The sequence below is a fragment of the Myiozetetes cayanensis genome, unplaced genomic scaffold (assembly GCF_022539395.1).
Source record: "Myiozetetes cayanensis isolate MyiCay16 unplaced genomic scaffold, myiCay2020 scf48, whole genome shotgun sequence".
NCBI lineage: Eukaryota > Metazoa > Chordata > Aves > Passeriformes > Tyrannidae > Myiozetetes > Myiozetetes cayanensis.
In genome coordinates, this window is record NW_026087720.1 from 351,574 (window position 1) to 365,161 (window position 13,588).

Here is a 13,588-nt window from a genome sequence, read left to right on the forward strand (position 1 = left end):
AGCGCCTTCCACAAGCACCGCTCGCCCCTGCTGTGAGCCCTGCCCGGTGCTGGACCGAGGGGGTCCCGGGGGTCCCGAGCCGCTCCCTGCAGCAGGACCGAGCCCCAGGCCCAGCCTGAGCCCGGGGGGCTTTGCCTGAGCTCGGGGAAGCCGGCAGAGGACTCGGCAAGCGCTGGGAATTCCACCCCGGGATGTCGGGAGCCGTGCTCTCCCGGAGCAGCGGCCCAGGGAGGTTTGGGGTGTGGGCAGCCCCTGCAGCCCCTTCCCGGTGGAGCCTGCAGGAACCCCCACACGGATCCGTTTCCCTCTGGGAATGAGCAGCTTTTCCCGCTGCAGGTCCCAAAGCTGTTTTTTCCCTGCTCTGCCATCTGGTGGAACTTGCTGAGGGGAGGAGAGGGCTCGGAAAGCTCCGGGGCAGCTTCCCATCTGCCACATTCCACTCCCCATCCCAAATCTCGGCTGGTTTAAGGTTTCCACTGCGCTCAGAATCCTCGGGGTGAGCTGGGAGGGGGCTGTGTGAGCTGGATGTGACACGGCTCGAAGGGCAATTCCAGAAATCCCGACCCACCTGCTGGATCCACGCACATGGATCAGCTGGAACCTCAGTGGTGCTCTGGAGAACCCTCGGCACTCCCCTCTTAGACCTTCCAAAATCCCTCAGCATCTTCAGGGGAAAGCCCTGATGCATCTTCCTGCCCTTTCCCCTGCAGTGTCATGGAATGTCAGTCCCTGGCCTGGAGAAATGGGAATTGCTGCCATCACCCCCCCAGTGCTGCCCTTTGCAGAAGGGTTTGTTTGGGGAAAAGTGCAAATAGGAATTGTTTGTGTCCAAGAGCCGTGTGGGGCTGTGGGGCTGCTCCTGCTGTGCCAGGGAAAAAGCAGCTCTGGAATCCTGCTCTGTGCTGTGCCAGTGCTGCTCCTGCTGTGCCAGAGGAACCCAGCTCTGGAATCCTGCTCTGTGCTCTGCCAGTGCTGCTCCTGCTGCTCCCATCATGCCAGGGAAAACTGGCTCTGGCATCCTGCTCTGTGCTGGTGCTGCTCCTGCTGTGCCAGAGGAACCCAGCTCTGGAATCCTGCTCTGTGCTGTGCCAGTGCTGCTCCTGCTGCTCCTGCTGTGCCAGTGGAAAACTGCTCTGGCCTCCTGCTCTTTGCTGTGCCAGTGTTCCATGCCAGTGCTGCTCACCTGCTCCTGCTGTGCCAGGGAAACTCTCTGGTGTGTGCTCTGCTCTGTGCCAGCGTGCTGTGCTGGTGCTGCTCCTGCTGCTCCCTCTGTGCCAGGGGAGGCCAGCTGTGCCATCCTGCTGTGTGCTGTGCTGGTGCTCTGTGCTGTGCCAGTGTTCTGTGATGGTGCTGCTCCTGCTGTGCCAGGGGAAAACCGGCTCTGGCACGTGCTCTGTGCTGCTGTTCCATGCCAGTGCTGCTCACCTGCTCCTGCTGTGCCAGGGGAAAACTGTCTCTGGCGTGTGCTCTGCTCTGTGCCAGTGTTCTGTGCTGGTGCTGCTCCTGCTGTGCCAGGGAAAGCCGGCTCTGGCACCGTGCTGGGCGTGGTGCCGGCGTTCCGTGCTGCTGTTCTGTGCCAGTGCTGCTCCATCCACCTGTGCTGTGCCAGGGGAAAGGGGCTGTGGGAATGGTGGGATGCCCATCCCTGGAAGTGCTCAACCCCTGCTCTGTGCCGCTGCGCTCTGCCAGTGCTGCTGCTGCTGCTCCCACTGTGCCAAGGGGAACTGGCTCTTGCCCGCTGCTGTGTGCTGGCTGTGCCAGTGCCCTGTGCCAGAGCCCTGTGCCAGTGTTCTGTGCTGTGCCAGTGTTCTGGGCTGTGCCAGTGCCCTGTGCCAGAGCTCTGTGCCCATGTTCTGGGCTGTGCCAGAGCTCTGTGCCGGTGTTCTGTGCTGTGCCAGAGCTCTGTGCCGGTGTTCTGGGCTGTGCCAGAGCTCTGTGCCAGTGTTCTGGGCTGTGCCAGTGTTCTGGGCTGTGCCAGTGTTCTGTGCTGGTGCTGCTCCTGCTGCTTCTGCTGTGCCAGGAGGACCTGGCACCCTGCTTCATGCTGTGCCAGAGCTCTGTGCCAGTGCCCTGTGCCAGTGTTCTGGGCTGTGCCAGTGTTCTGTGCTGGTGCTGCTCCTGCTGCTCCTGCTGTGCCAGGAGGACCTGGCACCCTGCTTCATGCTGTGCCAGTGCCCTGTGCCAGTGTTCTGTGCTGTGCCAGAGCTCTGTGCTGGTGCTGCTCCTGCTGCTCCTGCTGTGCCAGGGGACCTGGCTCTGGCCCGTGCTGGTGCTCCGTGCTGCGCCGTGCCCTGCGCTGTGCCAGCCTTGCTCTCCGTGCCGGTGCTGTGCCCGGTGCCGCCGTGCTGTGCCAGCGTTTCCCCCGTGCCGGATCCCGGGGTGGCAGTGCCTGCCCGCGCTCGGCGGGGTCTCTCGGGCCGGATCCCGCCGGGATGGTGTCCACGCTCGGGTGCTGCGCTGACCCCTCGTGCTGCGTTCCCAGCCCGGGCTCCATTCCCAGCCCGGGCTCCATTCCCAGCCCATGCTCCGTTCCCGGCTCGTGCAGCATTCCCGGCTCGTGCAGCGTTCCCTGCTCGGGCTGCTTTCCCCGCTGTGCCAGCGTTCCGACCTGACAAATCAATAAAGCCGATGGGAGCAGCCGATCCCACGGGAACGACTCGCACCAAACCCCTCGTCTTTCCTCCCGCGCCCCCGGGGGGAAGCCGGCGGGTGGGTGGGAAGCAGCTTCCCGGAGTTCCACAGGCCCCCCCTGGGGTCAGGCAAAGCGGGCCCGGGAGGGATCCAGGGAACGTCCCGGCTGCTGACTCCCAAATCCCTTCTCCAGGGCAGGCCCTGGGCTCTGCAGCCCGGGACATTCCGGCCCATCCCGGCCCCTCCTCGGCACTCCCTTAACCCCCACCGGAGAACCCATGGATTAACGGGATTGAACACAACTCCTCCCGCCCTGGAATTCCCTGCACGGAGTATTCCCTGTGCAGAGTGTTCCCAGTACCCACAGGATGCTCCCAGGACATCCCAGTATCCCACAGGCTCTCATGCAATCACGGAGTGCAGTTGGATGGGACCACTGGAGATTTGGGATGTCCCTCCCAGCCCCTCCCACTCCAGCAGGGGCAGGAGCAGCAGGAGCCGCGCCCTGTCTGGGGTGGGATGGGTGGGATCCTCCACAGCCCCGTCCCTGTCCAGCCCCTCAGCTGAACTCCAGCGCGTTTTCCCGTGTTCCAGTGGGATTTCCCCCTTTCCAGCGTGTCCCGTGGGTCTCTGGAGCAGACCCGGCCCCGGTGCCTCCCACTGGGAACACGGAGAAGATTCCTGCTCTTGCTCCAGGCCCTCCTGGCACGCGGGAGAGGGGATGTGTCCCGGGATACTGGTACCAGGTCTGCCCAGAGAATGGGGATGGAATTCCTGCCCAAACTGGAATTCCCTTTCCCTTCCAGGGATAATTTGGGAGCACGAGGCCCTCTCACCACAAGGAGGTGTTAAGTGCCCTTTAGTGGCCCAAACTCCCGAAATCCTTTATAAAACCCGTGGGATCTGTGAATTCCTCCTGGTTTTTCCTCATCCTCGTGGCTCCTCCCCAGTGTGGACACGAGATCCCCGGGGCTGGTTCTGCTCCCAAGGTGCTGGATGCGGCACCACCCGAGTCCTGCTGAGGCTCCTTGTCCTGGCCTTGGACACTCCCAGGGATCCAGGGGCAGCCACAGCTGCTCTGGGAATTCCAGCTCAGCCCCTCCCCACCCTCCCAGCCAGCAATCCCTTCCCAGTATCCCATCTAACCCTGGGAAGCATTCCCTGTGTCCTGTCCCTCCATCCCTTGTCCCCAGTCCCTCTGCAGCTCTCCTGGAGCCCCTTCAGGCCCTGGAAGGGGCTCTCAGGTCTCCCTGGATCCTTCCCTTCTCCAGGGGAACATTCCCAGCTCTCCCAGCCTGGCTCCATCCCCGGGGTCTGCCCTCGGCTCTGGAGTTAAATTTGGGCACCAGGGATTGCATCCCCTGGGAAAGAGCCAAGAGAGGGGACAGAGCAGGGAACACTGGGATGGGGACATTTCGCTCCAGTTCCCAGCAGACGATCCCGATCCGCTGTCCCGGGGCACATCCAGCACCTCCCGGTGCCCACGGCCGGTACCGGGGGCTCTCCCCTCAGGCTGCGGCCAAGGGCCACCCGGCACCAGGCGGGCCCGCCGGTTTGGCTCATTTTATCAGGTTTTATCCCACTTTATCCGGGTTTATCCCATTTTATCCGTTACGGCCCTGCCCGTGCTTTGGACCTTCCGGAGGCCTCCGGCGCTGCCGCCTCCAGTCCCAGCACCGACCCAGTGGCGCTGAGGCCGCAGTAGCCAAGCCGGGGTCCAGCCGAGATCCCCCGGGTATCCCCCAAAGCCCCGGGGTGTCCCACGGAGACCCCTCGGGCCGATCCCGGCTCCGGCACCGCCCGCGCCTGGGCGGCGCCATCTTGCCCCCCGCTGCGGTCACATGACCTCCCCCTTCCCCGAACTCTCGCGATACCTTTCCCCCGGGAGGTTTCCCCCCCCCTTCCCCCTGCCGGGTTTCCCGCGCGCGCCGCCGGAGCTCTCGCGAGAGCCGCGCGCGGAGCCGGGGAGGACAAGATGGCGGCCACGACGCCGATGGCGCTGGTGAGGGAGCGGCGGGGCCGGCCGGGCCGGGGCGGCTCGGGGGGCTCACGGGGGGCCTCGCGGGCCGGGGCAGCGGCGTGGGGACGCGGAGGAGCCGGGGGGCGCGGCCGAGGCGGCGGCCGAGGGGTCCCCGCCCGGGCCGGGCCCGCGGGGGAGCGGCGGGGGCGCCGCGCTCTGAGGGGCCCTGAGGGGATGGAGGAGGGGGGGAGAGGAGGAGAGAGGGGCGAGAGGGATCTGCGCCCTGCCTGGGCTCCCGCGCCTCCGCCCTCCGTGCAGGGCAGGGGCCGGTTCATCCTCCCTTCCATCCGCCGGTCCTGATCGCCCGCCCCGCCGGGGACGGGAACGGCATCGTCGGCGTCTGCAGGGAACGGGAATGGGATCCCCGCGGTCTGCAGGGAACGGGAATGGGATCCCCGGGGTCTGCAGGGAACGGGAACGGGATCCCCGGGGTCTGCAGGGAACGGGAACGGGATCCCCGGGGTCCGCAGGGAACGGGAATGGGATCCCCGGGCATCACCCTGCGAGGAGCCGCTCACGGTGCCGCCTTTGGGCCGCTGTTCCCAAATTCACTTGTTTGAACTCTCCTTTCTGCGCCGGTGTTCGCAGATCCGCCCGGATTGAGTTTTTTTTAGGAGTTCTTTCTGTGTTCTGGGACGTTTTTAGATGTCTGTGAGGTTTTTAGATGTTCGAATCCTTCCCTGGCCGAGCTGCTGGTGGGAAGGAGCAGGAGAACGGTGATTCCCGAGGCTGTTGGTTTTCCTGGGATTCACCCTGGGATCCAGCAATGGAAGTGCCTCCTCGGGGCCGGTTCCTGGCTCGGTGGGCATTGTGTGCTCTGGGAATACCGAGCCGCGGGGCTCAGGGAAGGGGCCTGGGAACACCCAGGGATCCCCGGATCCCACGGAACACCGGGTGGGATCCTTTTGGGAATCCGCAGCTGTGAACTGGGGGTAGATACAAATCACTCCCACCTGGTTTTCTGTCTCGTATTTCCCGTATCCGCTGGATTCGGAGGCTTCCCTGGGGAATGCTGGGAATGGGGGGCGGGACTGGAGCCTGTGGGGTGCGTGGCTGTCTGAGATGCAGGGTTCAGCTCTGCTGTTTTCCCAGCCTGGGGAGTTTCCCGGGAGGTTTGTGAGGAGCAGGGAAGGTCCAGTCCAGACTCCCCAGGGTCCCTCTTTCCTTCTGATCCAGAGGAGTTGAGAAAACAACCCCAGCTCGTTGTTCTGGGCTGCTGCTCTGGGCAGGAGGGGTCTGTGCTGAGGGACAGAGCAGGGCCCAGGGAGCTGCGCCTGGAATTCCCATGGAATCTCCGTTCCTGGCATGGTACCTGCCAGAATCACCTGTTGGAATCGATCCCATTCGTGCCCTGAAGGACCCTCAGCAGTTGGCCCTTGCTGCCTCACATCCCAGACTCCCCTGCCAGTGCCTGTCCTTCCTCCTGATCCCTGACTCCAGTGCCTGTCCTTCCTCCTGATCCCTGAATCCCATCTGGGCTTGTCCTTCCTCCTGATCCCTGACTCCAGTCCCTGTCCTTCCTCCTGATCCCTGACTCCAGTGCCTGTCCTTCCTCCTGATCCCTGACTCCAGTCCCTGTCCTTCCTCCTGATCCCTGACTCCAGTCCCTGTCCTTCCTCCTGATCCCTGACTCCAGTGCCTATCCTTCCTCCTGATCCCTGACTCCAGTCCCTGTCCTTCCTCCTGATCCCTGACTCCAGTCCCTGTCCTTCCTCCTGATCCCTGACTCCAGTCCCTGTCCTTCCTCCTGATCCCTGAGTCCCAGCTGGGCTCGTCCTCTGTCGGGAGCTTCAGGGTCAGGTTTTAGCAGCCTTGGTGGAATTCCCTTGGCAGGGTCAGTCAGGGAATCCTGGAATCCCAGCCTGGTTTGGAATGGGAGGGATCTCAAATCTCATCCAGTCCCACCCCCTGCCCCATCCCTGGAAGGGTCCAAGGCCAGGCTGGACGGGGCTCGGAGCAGGAGCTGTCCCTGCCCAGGGCAGGCTCTGAGGGCCCTTCCCACCCAAACCATTCCATGATTCCATGGTTCTGGAGCCGCTGGCTCACGAGGTGCTGCAGGAACAGCCCATTTTGGGAGGATTTGATCCCTGGCCATCTCTGGGAACACCTCTGGGAGGGCAGGGGAGAGCCCGTGGATGTGCCCCATGCTCTGGAGGCTGCAGCAGCCAGCAGTGCTGTTCCAGTTGGGAAAGAGCATTCCCTGGAGTTGCTGAAGGAGTTGTAAAGGTCACTGTGCCCAGAAGGGCTTCCAGAGTCCACCTGAATCCACAGGGGCTTGGATGGTCTGTAGGGACAAACAAAATGTGGCTGTGTCCACCAGGAAGGGCCTTTCCTGGACTCTCACCTGCTGTGGAGGGATTTCCCCATGGAAAGGGTGGTCAGGCACTGGCAGGGGCTGCCCAGGGAAGTGGTGCAGTCCCATCCCTGGAGGTGTCCAGGGAATTCTGGCTGTGGCACTCAGTGCTCTGGGCTGGGACAAGGTGGGGTGCCAAGAAACAAGGAAGCAGCATTCCGGGCTCTCTGAGTGTGGGGATGGAGCTTGGCATGGGTGTGCTGCTCTCCAGGGAGCCTGGAGGGACAGGGCATGGTGCTGTTCCTTGGGGAAAAGCTCCATGGTGAGGGCTGTGTGCCGAGGAATTCCTGTGGGAGCTGTGGATCACCCCTGGATCCCTGGGTCCTTCCCAGGGGGATGTGTGCCAAGGAATTCCTGTGGGAGCTGTGGATCAGCCTTGGATCCCCGGTTCCTTTCCCAGAGGTCACTTCAGCCTGGGCTCTGCTGGAGCTGGGCTGTTCCAGAGCAGTTTTCGGGAGCTGTGCCTGTTAATGGGCTCAGATATGGAAATTCCATCAAACACAGCAATCAAAGGGCTGGATTTTGTAGAATCCCAGCAGATTGTAATCCATGGAGTGGCTTTTCATTGGGAATGGTTACATTTGTCAGCCCTTCATCTGCTGTTCCCCCAGTTCCCACAGCTCCTAAACTGGAATAACGAGGGGTTTAGAGCTGGAGGAGATGGGAGCAGCAGTGGGAACAGGGAGTGTGGGCTCTGAAATGGGCTGAGAGCTCTGGGCTGAGCATGGGAGGGCACAGGGACAGCTGGTGGCAAACAGGGATCCAGCCAGGCGGGAAAGGACAAGAGGGATTTTTTGAAGGAATTTATTGGATGTTCCACAATCACCTTTTGGGGACGATGGAACCTTCCTGTTCAGACAGTTCCTGGGTCGTGGAGGTGGCGCTTGGGGACGAGGCCAGTAGTGGCTGTGGCACTGCTGGGGAGAGTTGGACTCGGTGGGCTCAGAGGCTTTTCCAGCCTCAGCCATTCCATGATTCCATATCGCTTTGCTGATCCCACTTCCAGTTTGGGAGCGGCCTGCGGAGTTGTGGCTTTGTGCTCTGGAGTTTCCCAGCTGGCAGTTCCAGCCACCTCTGCTCCGTGTCAGCTCCCTGCTGGTGTCCTGGTGTTCCCTCATCCGTGTGTTCCATGGACTTCTGAAGGAATCAGGGAAAGACCTGCAGCTCTGGAGGCTGCTCAGACTCCTGGAGAGCAGGAATTTGTGCTGGGAGTGTTTGCTTTGTGTCTGCTCCGTGTTCATTGATCCTGGGAAATGCTCCCAACACCCCGTGGAAAACTGGAGGCTGCCCAAAGCCTGGAGTCTCCTTGTTCCTGTAAACTAGAGGATAGAGGACACATCCCAGGATGGCTGGGGTGGGAAGGGGAGCTGTGGCTGCCCCATCCCTGCAAGTGTCCAAGGCCAGGTTAGAGCAACCTGGGAGGGTGGAAGGTATCCCTGGCCATGGCAGGGGTAGGACTGGATGGGCTTGGAGGTGCTTCCAAACCACTCCACGATTCTGTGGTTTGGGAAAGTTTCAGAGAAGCACCTAAAAAGGGACCATGGAAAACTCGGGGTGACAGAGCCAGGTGGGAGGGGACCGTGGGTGGGGACACGGGACAGTGGAGCTGTTGGCAGGATGGGGATGGTGGGAGCCAGGAGTGGGGATTATCCCATTGCCTGTTCCCTGAAAACGTGGTGGTTGAGGGGCTCTGTAAGTGCCCAGCACATCCAGTGGTTTGTAGGATTGCTGGGATGGCTCTTCCCACAGGGAGAGAGGGGAATATGAACTGGTTTTCCTGGCTTACCAGTGGGTTTGGGAAGGGTTTTTATCCAGCTGTGATGTCCTGACATGCAGTGCTTTGGTCCCTGGGAGGCAGGGACAGGTCTCTCCATGGGGACAGTTTTCCAGGAGCACTTTGTGTTTCCTCAGGGGACGGAGTCCATTAAGATGGAGAACGGGCAGAGCACGGCAGCGAAGCTGGGGCTGCCCCCCCTCACCCCAGAGCAGCAGGAAGCTCTCCAGAAAGTGAGTAAATCCAGGGGGAATTTGCTGTTTGGGCTTGGCTTTGTTTGGGGAGGGTTTGGTTTGGGGGAGTTGTGTGTTGGGTTTAATGAGCCTCTGCCACCGGTGGGGCCAAAGGGAGCAGGAATTTGAGTGGGATCATGGCCCTCCTGGGGGTCCCACAGTCACATCTGTGCCCAGGAATTACTTGTTCTGGTCTGGAGTTCATGGATATTTTTGGGAGCATGATGGGGATTCACTGTTGGGGTTGGGAGAGTGGTTTTAGTTTAAGAAATAAATAAGATCAGAAGTGTAAATCAGCTGGGAGCTGTGGGATAGTGTGGGAGTGCCGCAGAGGAGCAGCCAGGATTGGGATTGGGATTGGGATCTACTCCAGAGCACATCCCAGAGTATCTGTATTTCCTTATGCTCTTCCTGGGATGTGCAAAGAGCCCCAACAGCAGAATTCCAGCCCATTCCCATCAGTACAGTTCCATCCAGCTGCCATCTCCTGTTGTTGGTCCCATCCCACACAGCCAACTGTCCTGCTGGGATGAGCAAGGCCTGGGAGTGGGGAAGGGAAACACCTCCAGGGAGTGTGGGAGCTGTGGGATAGATGTCCTTTGGGGAGGCAGGAGTGGGGATGAGGGTTCCCTGGCATGGAGCCTCTGTGCCAGCACCGCTGGAAGCTCTGGCTCTGCTGGACTGGGAGAGACCAAAAGAAATCCCAAATGAGCCTCGTTGTGCAGGAGGAGCCAAGAGGAACTGAGGAATTCAGGGAGCTGATCCAGAGGGAAGAGCTGGGGTGCTCAGGGAGCAGATCCAGAGCAGGGCTGGGATGCTCAGGGAGCACATCCAGAGCAGGGCTGGGATGCTCAGGGAGCGGATCCAGAGCAGGGCTGGGATACTCAGGGAGCGGATCCAGAGCAGGGCTGGGATGCTCAGAGACGGACCCAGAGGGCAGAGCTGGGATGCTCAGGAAGCAGATCCAGAGGGCAGAGCTGGGATGCTCAGGGAGCGGACCCAGGGCAGAGCTGGGATGCTCAGGGAGCAGATCCAGAGCAGGGCTGGGATGCTCAGGGAGCACATCCAGAGCAGGGCTGGGATGCTCAGGGAGCAGATCCAGAGGGCAAAGCTGGGATGCTCAGGGAGCAGACCCAGGGCAGGGCTGGGATGCTCAGGGAGCGGACCCAGGGCAGAGCTGGGATGTTCAGGGAGCAGATCCAGAGCGGTGCAGGTGTGCTGAGAGGGGAGATCCCAGTGCAGGGGTGTCTGTGGGGAGGTGGAGGCCCTTCCCTTCTCTGTGCAGACGTTCTGTGGGAGGAGAGCACTGGAGGAGGCCGTGCCCGCCCTCGGCCCGCCAGGTAAGGGGCTGTGCTGGGCTGCGAGGGCGGAGGAGGGAATGCCGAGCTCCTGTGCTGGGCTGCGAGGGCGGAGGAGGGAATGCCGACTCCGGTGCATGCTGCTCCCCTCGCTCCCGCCCTGTCCCAGCCCCGGGGTGTGGAGCTGCCGGCAGCGCTCGGGGCCGGGCCCCTGCAGGCTCCGGGAGCCGAGGAGTGGACGCAGGAGCCGTTCCCGGCCCCCACAGCCGCCGTGTCTCCCCGCAGGCCAAGAAGTATGCGATGGAGCAGAGCATCAAGAGCGTGCTGGTGAAACAAACCATCGCCCACCAGCAGCAGCAGCTCACCAACCTCCAGGTGAGGGCCCCCCGGGCCGCGCCCTCTGCCTCGTGCTCCCCCCGACACCGTGGAGTCCTCAGGGCCCTCGGAACCAGAGCACAGCCCCGAGCCTGCAGCTCGCCAGGGCACCCCTGTCCTGCTCAAATTGCCCCCAGATTCGCTCGCGCCAGGAGGAAATTCTTGATTCCTCCCCTGTCGATGGCCCTTCCTGAGGTACAAGAAGCCAAAGGCTTTGCCCTGGGTTTCACTTTCCGCTTATTGAGGTGGTGAAGCCAGAAGGGATCCTGGGAACAGTGTCCTGTCACCATCTCCTGTGCTTGAGGGAGGGTTCCTGTCCCCCCTCTCTGTGTCCCAGTCCTGCCCTGTTTCCCTCCCCTGCACTCAGGTGCTTTCAATCCTGGAGAAGTTCCATTGGCTGTTCCTGCTCCTGCTGGAATGCCTGTACCAGGACAACCCTTACCTGGGGTTTTAACCTCCCCTCCTTCAGAGGCTTCTGGAACACGTCTGGCCGCCTTCACTCCGAGTCAGGAAGCCCAAACTGACAGCTCTGTCCAAGGAATCCCTGTGGATGTGCTCCGAGGCCGCTCGGGGCTGTGCCTGGTTCTGAGGGTCTGCTCTAGTTGAGGGGCTCCTTTAAACGCTGGGGGTGAACCAACGCCAGTGGTTGCAGAGGTCTCTATTGCCTTGAGTCCCCCCTGGGATCCCACCCTGCTTCCCGAGACAGTGGCAGCAGCACAGCCCACCCTGGCCTGGTGGGACCGGACTCGGCAGGGTCCCGGCGCCGGACAGTCCTGGGGACCAGGCAGTGAGGGCCAAGGAAGGAGAGGCCTCTCCGCAGGTGCCCCTGCGCCGCCGCTCTGCTTGAGTTTGTACAACAGCCGTAGTAATGCTCAGCTCCAACAGACTGAACTCTGTCTTTACTGTCTTTCAGATGGCAGCAGTGACAATGGGCTTTGGAGATCCTCTCTCACCTTTACAATCGGTCAATAGAAATATTCACTTCTTCTGGGGCATTGTCTTAGTCAGGGCCTAGCGTGGGGACGTTCGTAGTGGTGCCAATGCTCTTGTCCGCGCCCAGCACAGCCCTCCCACCTCCCCACCCGTGCCGGACACGCCCCGGAGCAGAGCGAGGTGTCCCTGCCCCGAGAAGACCCCAGGCTGTGCAGTCTGCGGGGACACTGGCACTCGGGGGCACAGACAGCTTTAGATTTCCACCAGTTCTGAACACACCCGTGCAATGGTGGGAGCTGCATTTCTAGGGATGCCGCAGTTCTGAGGTCCCGACCTAAAACTAACGGCCAAGGTAACGCACAAAGGGGCGACTTGTTGTGGAACGACCTCCCAGCGCCGGGGCCCGGCAGCCGCGGGGCCGGGGAGGGCAGAACGGGGCGTAGCCCAAGTGCCACACTCTCCTTCCTGTGCATGGTCCAGACTAGGGGAACGTGGCACGTTCCTGAGTGCAGCAGCGGCAGGATGGAGGTGGCAGAACCCCAGGAATGCCCAGAGAACCCCTGTGATCCTTAGGGCCGGTTCTGATCAGAGGCCACAAGGAGCTGAATGACCTGGGGTGATCTGTCCCCTCCTCTTTCCCAGAGGACAAAGTGCCCTGTGACTCCTCCCTGCACACAGAGGTTCAGTTGTGCATTCGTTTGTAAATACCTTCCCATCTTGCTGGAATATGGGATTTGTGCCTGGTGTCAAATGCAGCCGGAGGTTTGTGCTCCAGAGGAGGAGGGCACTGAAGGGAAATCCCTGCTCTCCCTCCCTTGGCAGCGGGTGGTGTGGCAGTGGGGAGCCAGAGGGGATCTTCTGGGCAAGGGGGTGAGTTTGGAATGGACTGCATGGATTTGGCAGAGCTGGTGTCTGAGCCCTCGTGCCCAGGAGTCCCCCCATCCGTGGGGCTGCTGCCTGACAGCAGGACTCCAGCAGTTTGGGGTTTGGCTCGTTCTTCCCAGCTGGGCACAGCCAAGGTGGCACAGGAGAGGTTTAATGGCTCGTTGTCTCCAGGGCACAGACTGTGACCCCTTTTCCTCAGACATTCCTCCTTCAGGGAGTCAGAGGCTGCTGCTGGACACAGCCCAGGAGCAGGAGTTGGATACGGGGCCCTGGTGCAGGTCAGAGCAGTTAGGATACCCCTTCCTCGAGAGGTGCTTTATCCCAGAGCCCACTGGGACTGCACAAAGTGCAAACAGTCTCTGTCCAGAACTTTCCTGTGGCCAGGTGCGTCCCCAGTTCCTCTGGGAAGGCAGCACAGCCCGAGCTCCCTGTCATGGGTCTTGGGGCTTCCTGTGGGCTCAGTCCTCCCTCCACGTGCCACAGCACGGGATTCCCTCTCCCTTCACTGTTCCCTGGCTTGTGTCACAGCTGGTGCCTGGGGTGGGAGTTGTGCATCACCTGCTTTGGTTAAAGGAGCACCCCAAGGTGGTGGCTTGGCCTGTCCTTAAAAGAACCTCCCAGATCCCTTACGAGCAGCATCACACAGTTACAGCTGGGAGCTGCTGTCTGGCTGAGGCTGCAGGGGCTTAAACCCAGGTTTTGGGAAACTGGGAAAGAGTGAAACCAGCTTTGTGGGGCGGTGAGAGCAGGGAGGTTTCCAGGAGGAGTCCTTGACTCCGAACTGTGCTGAGCTCAGGGCATCACCTCCCCTGAGGCTCCTGTCGGTGACCCACTGACACCCCAGAGTCGGCACTGCCACCCCAGGTCTGCCTGTTGTAGGTCCAAAATCCCAGGATCACTGAGTTTGGAAAAGCCCTCTGAGGTCATTGGGTCCACCCTGTGCCCGATCCCTACCTTGTCCCTAGCCCAGAGCACTGAGTGCCACATCCAGGCATTCCAGGGATGAGGACTCCTCCACCTCCTGGGCAGCCCCTTCCAGTGCCTGACAGCCCTTTCTGGGAAGAAATTCCTCCTAATGTCTGAAAA

The 13,588-nt window shown here is 61.6% G+C and overlaps 2 protein-coding genes across 3 annotated transcripts in view; both read left to right on the forward strand.

Annotated features, from left to right (window-relative positions):
- Positions 1 to 13,588, forward strand: part of LOC126648304 (poly(U)-binding-splicing factor PUF60-like) — a 44,902-nt gene that overhangs the window by 22,173 nt on the left and 9,141 nt on the right. The window contains 3 exon segments of the mRNA XM_050331093.1: positions 8,916 to 9,011; positions 10,595 to 10,684; positions 11,598 to 11,648. Of these exon segments, the coding sequence (XP_050187050.1) occupies positions 8,916 to 9,011; positions 10,595 to 10,684; positions 11,598 to 11,648 (237 nt within the window).
- LOC126648306 (keratin-associated protein 5-1-like) lies at positions 55 to 2,667 on the forward strand. Of its 2 annotated transcripts, none has more exons than XM_050331096.1 (2): positions 55 to 2,026; positions 2,146 to 2,667. In XM_050331096.1, exons 1-2 carry the CDS (start codon positions 993 to 995, stop codon positions 2,459 to 2,461), a joined length of 1,350 nt encoding a protein of 449 aa, XP_050187053.1. In that variant the 5' UTR covers positions 55 to 992; the 3' UTR covers positions 2,462 to 2,667. The 2 variants fall into 2 exon arrangements, with proteins under 2 accessions (XP_050187053.1, XP_050187054.1); XM_050331097.1 differs by having other exon boundaries at positions 1,409 to 2,145; positions 2,251 to 2,667.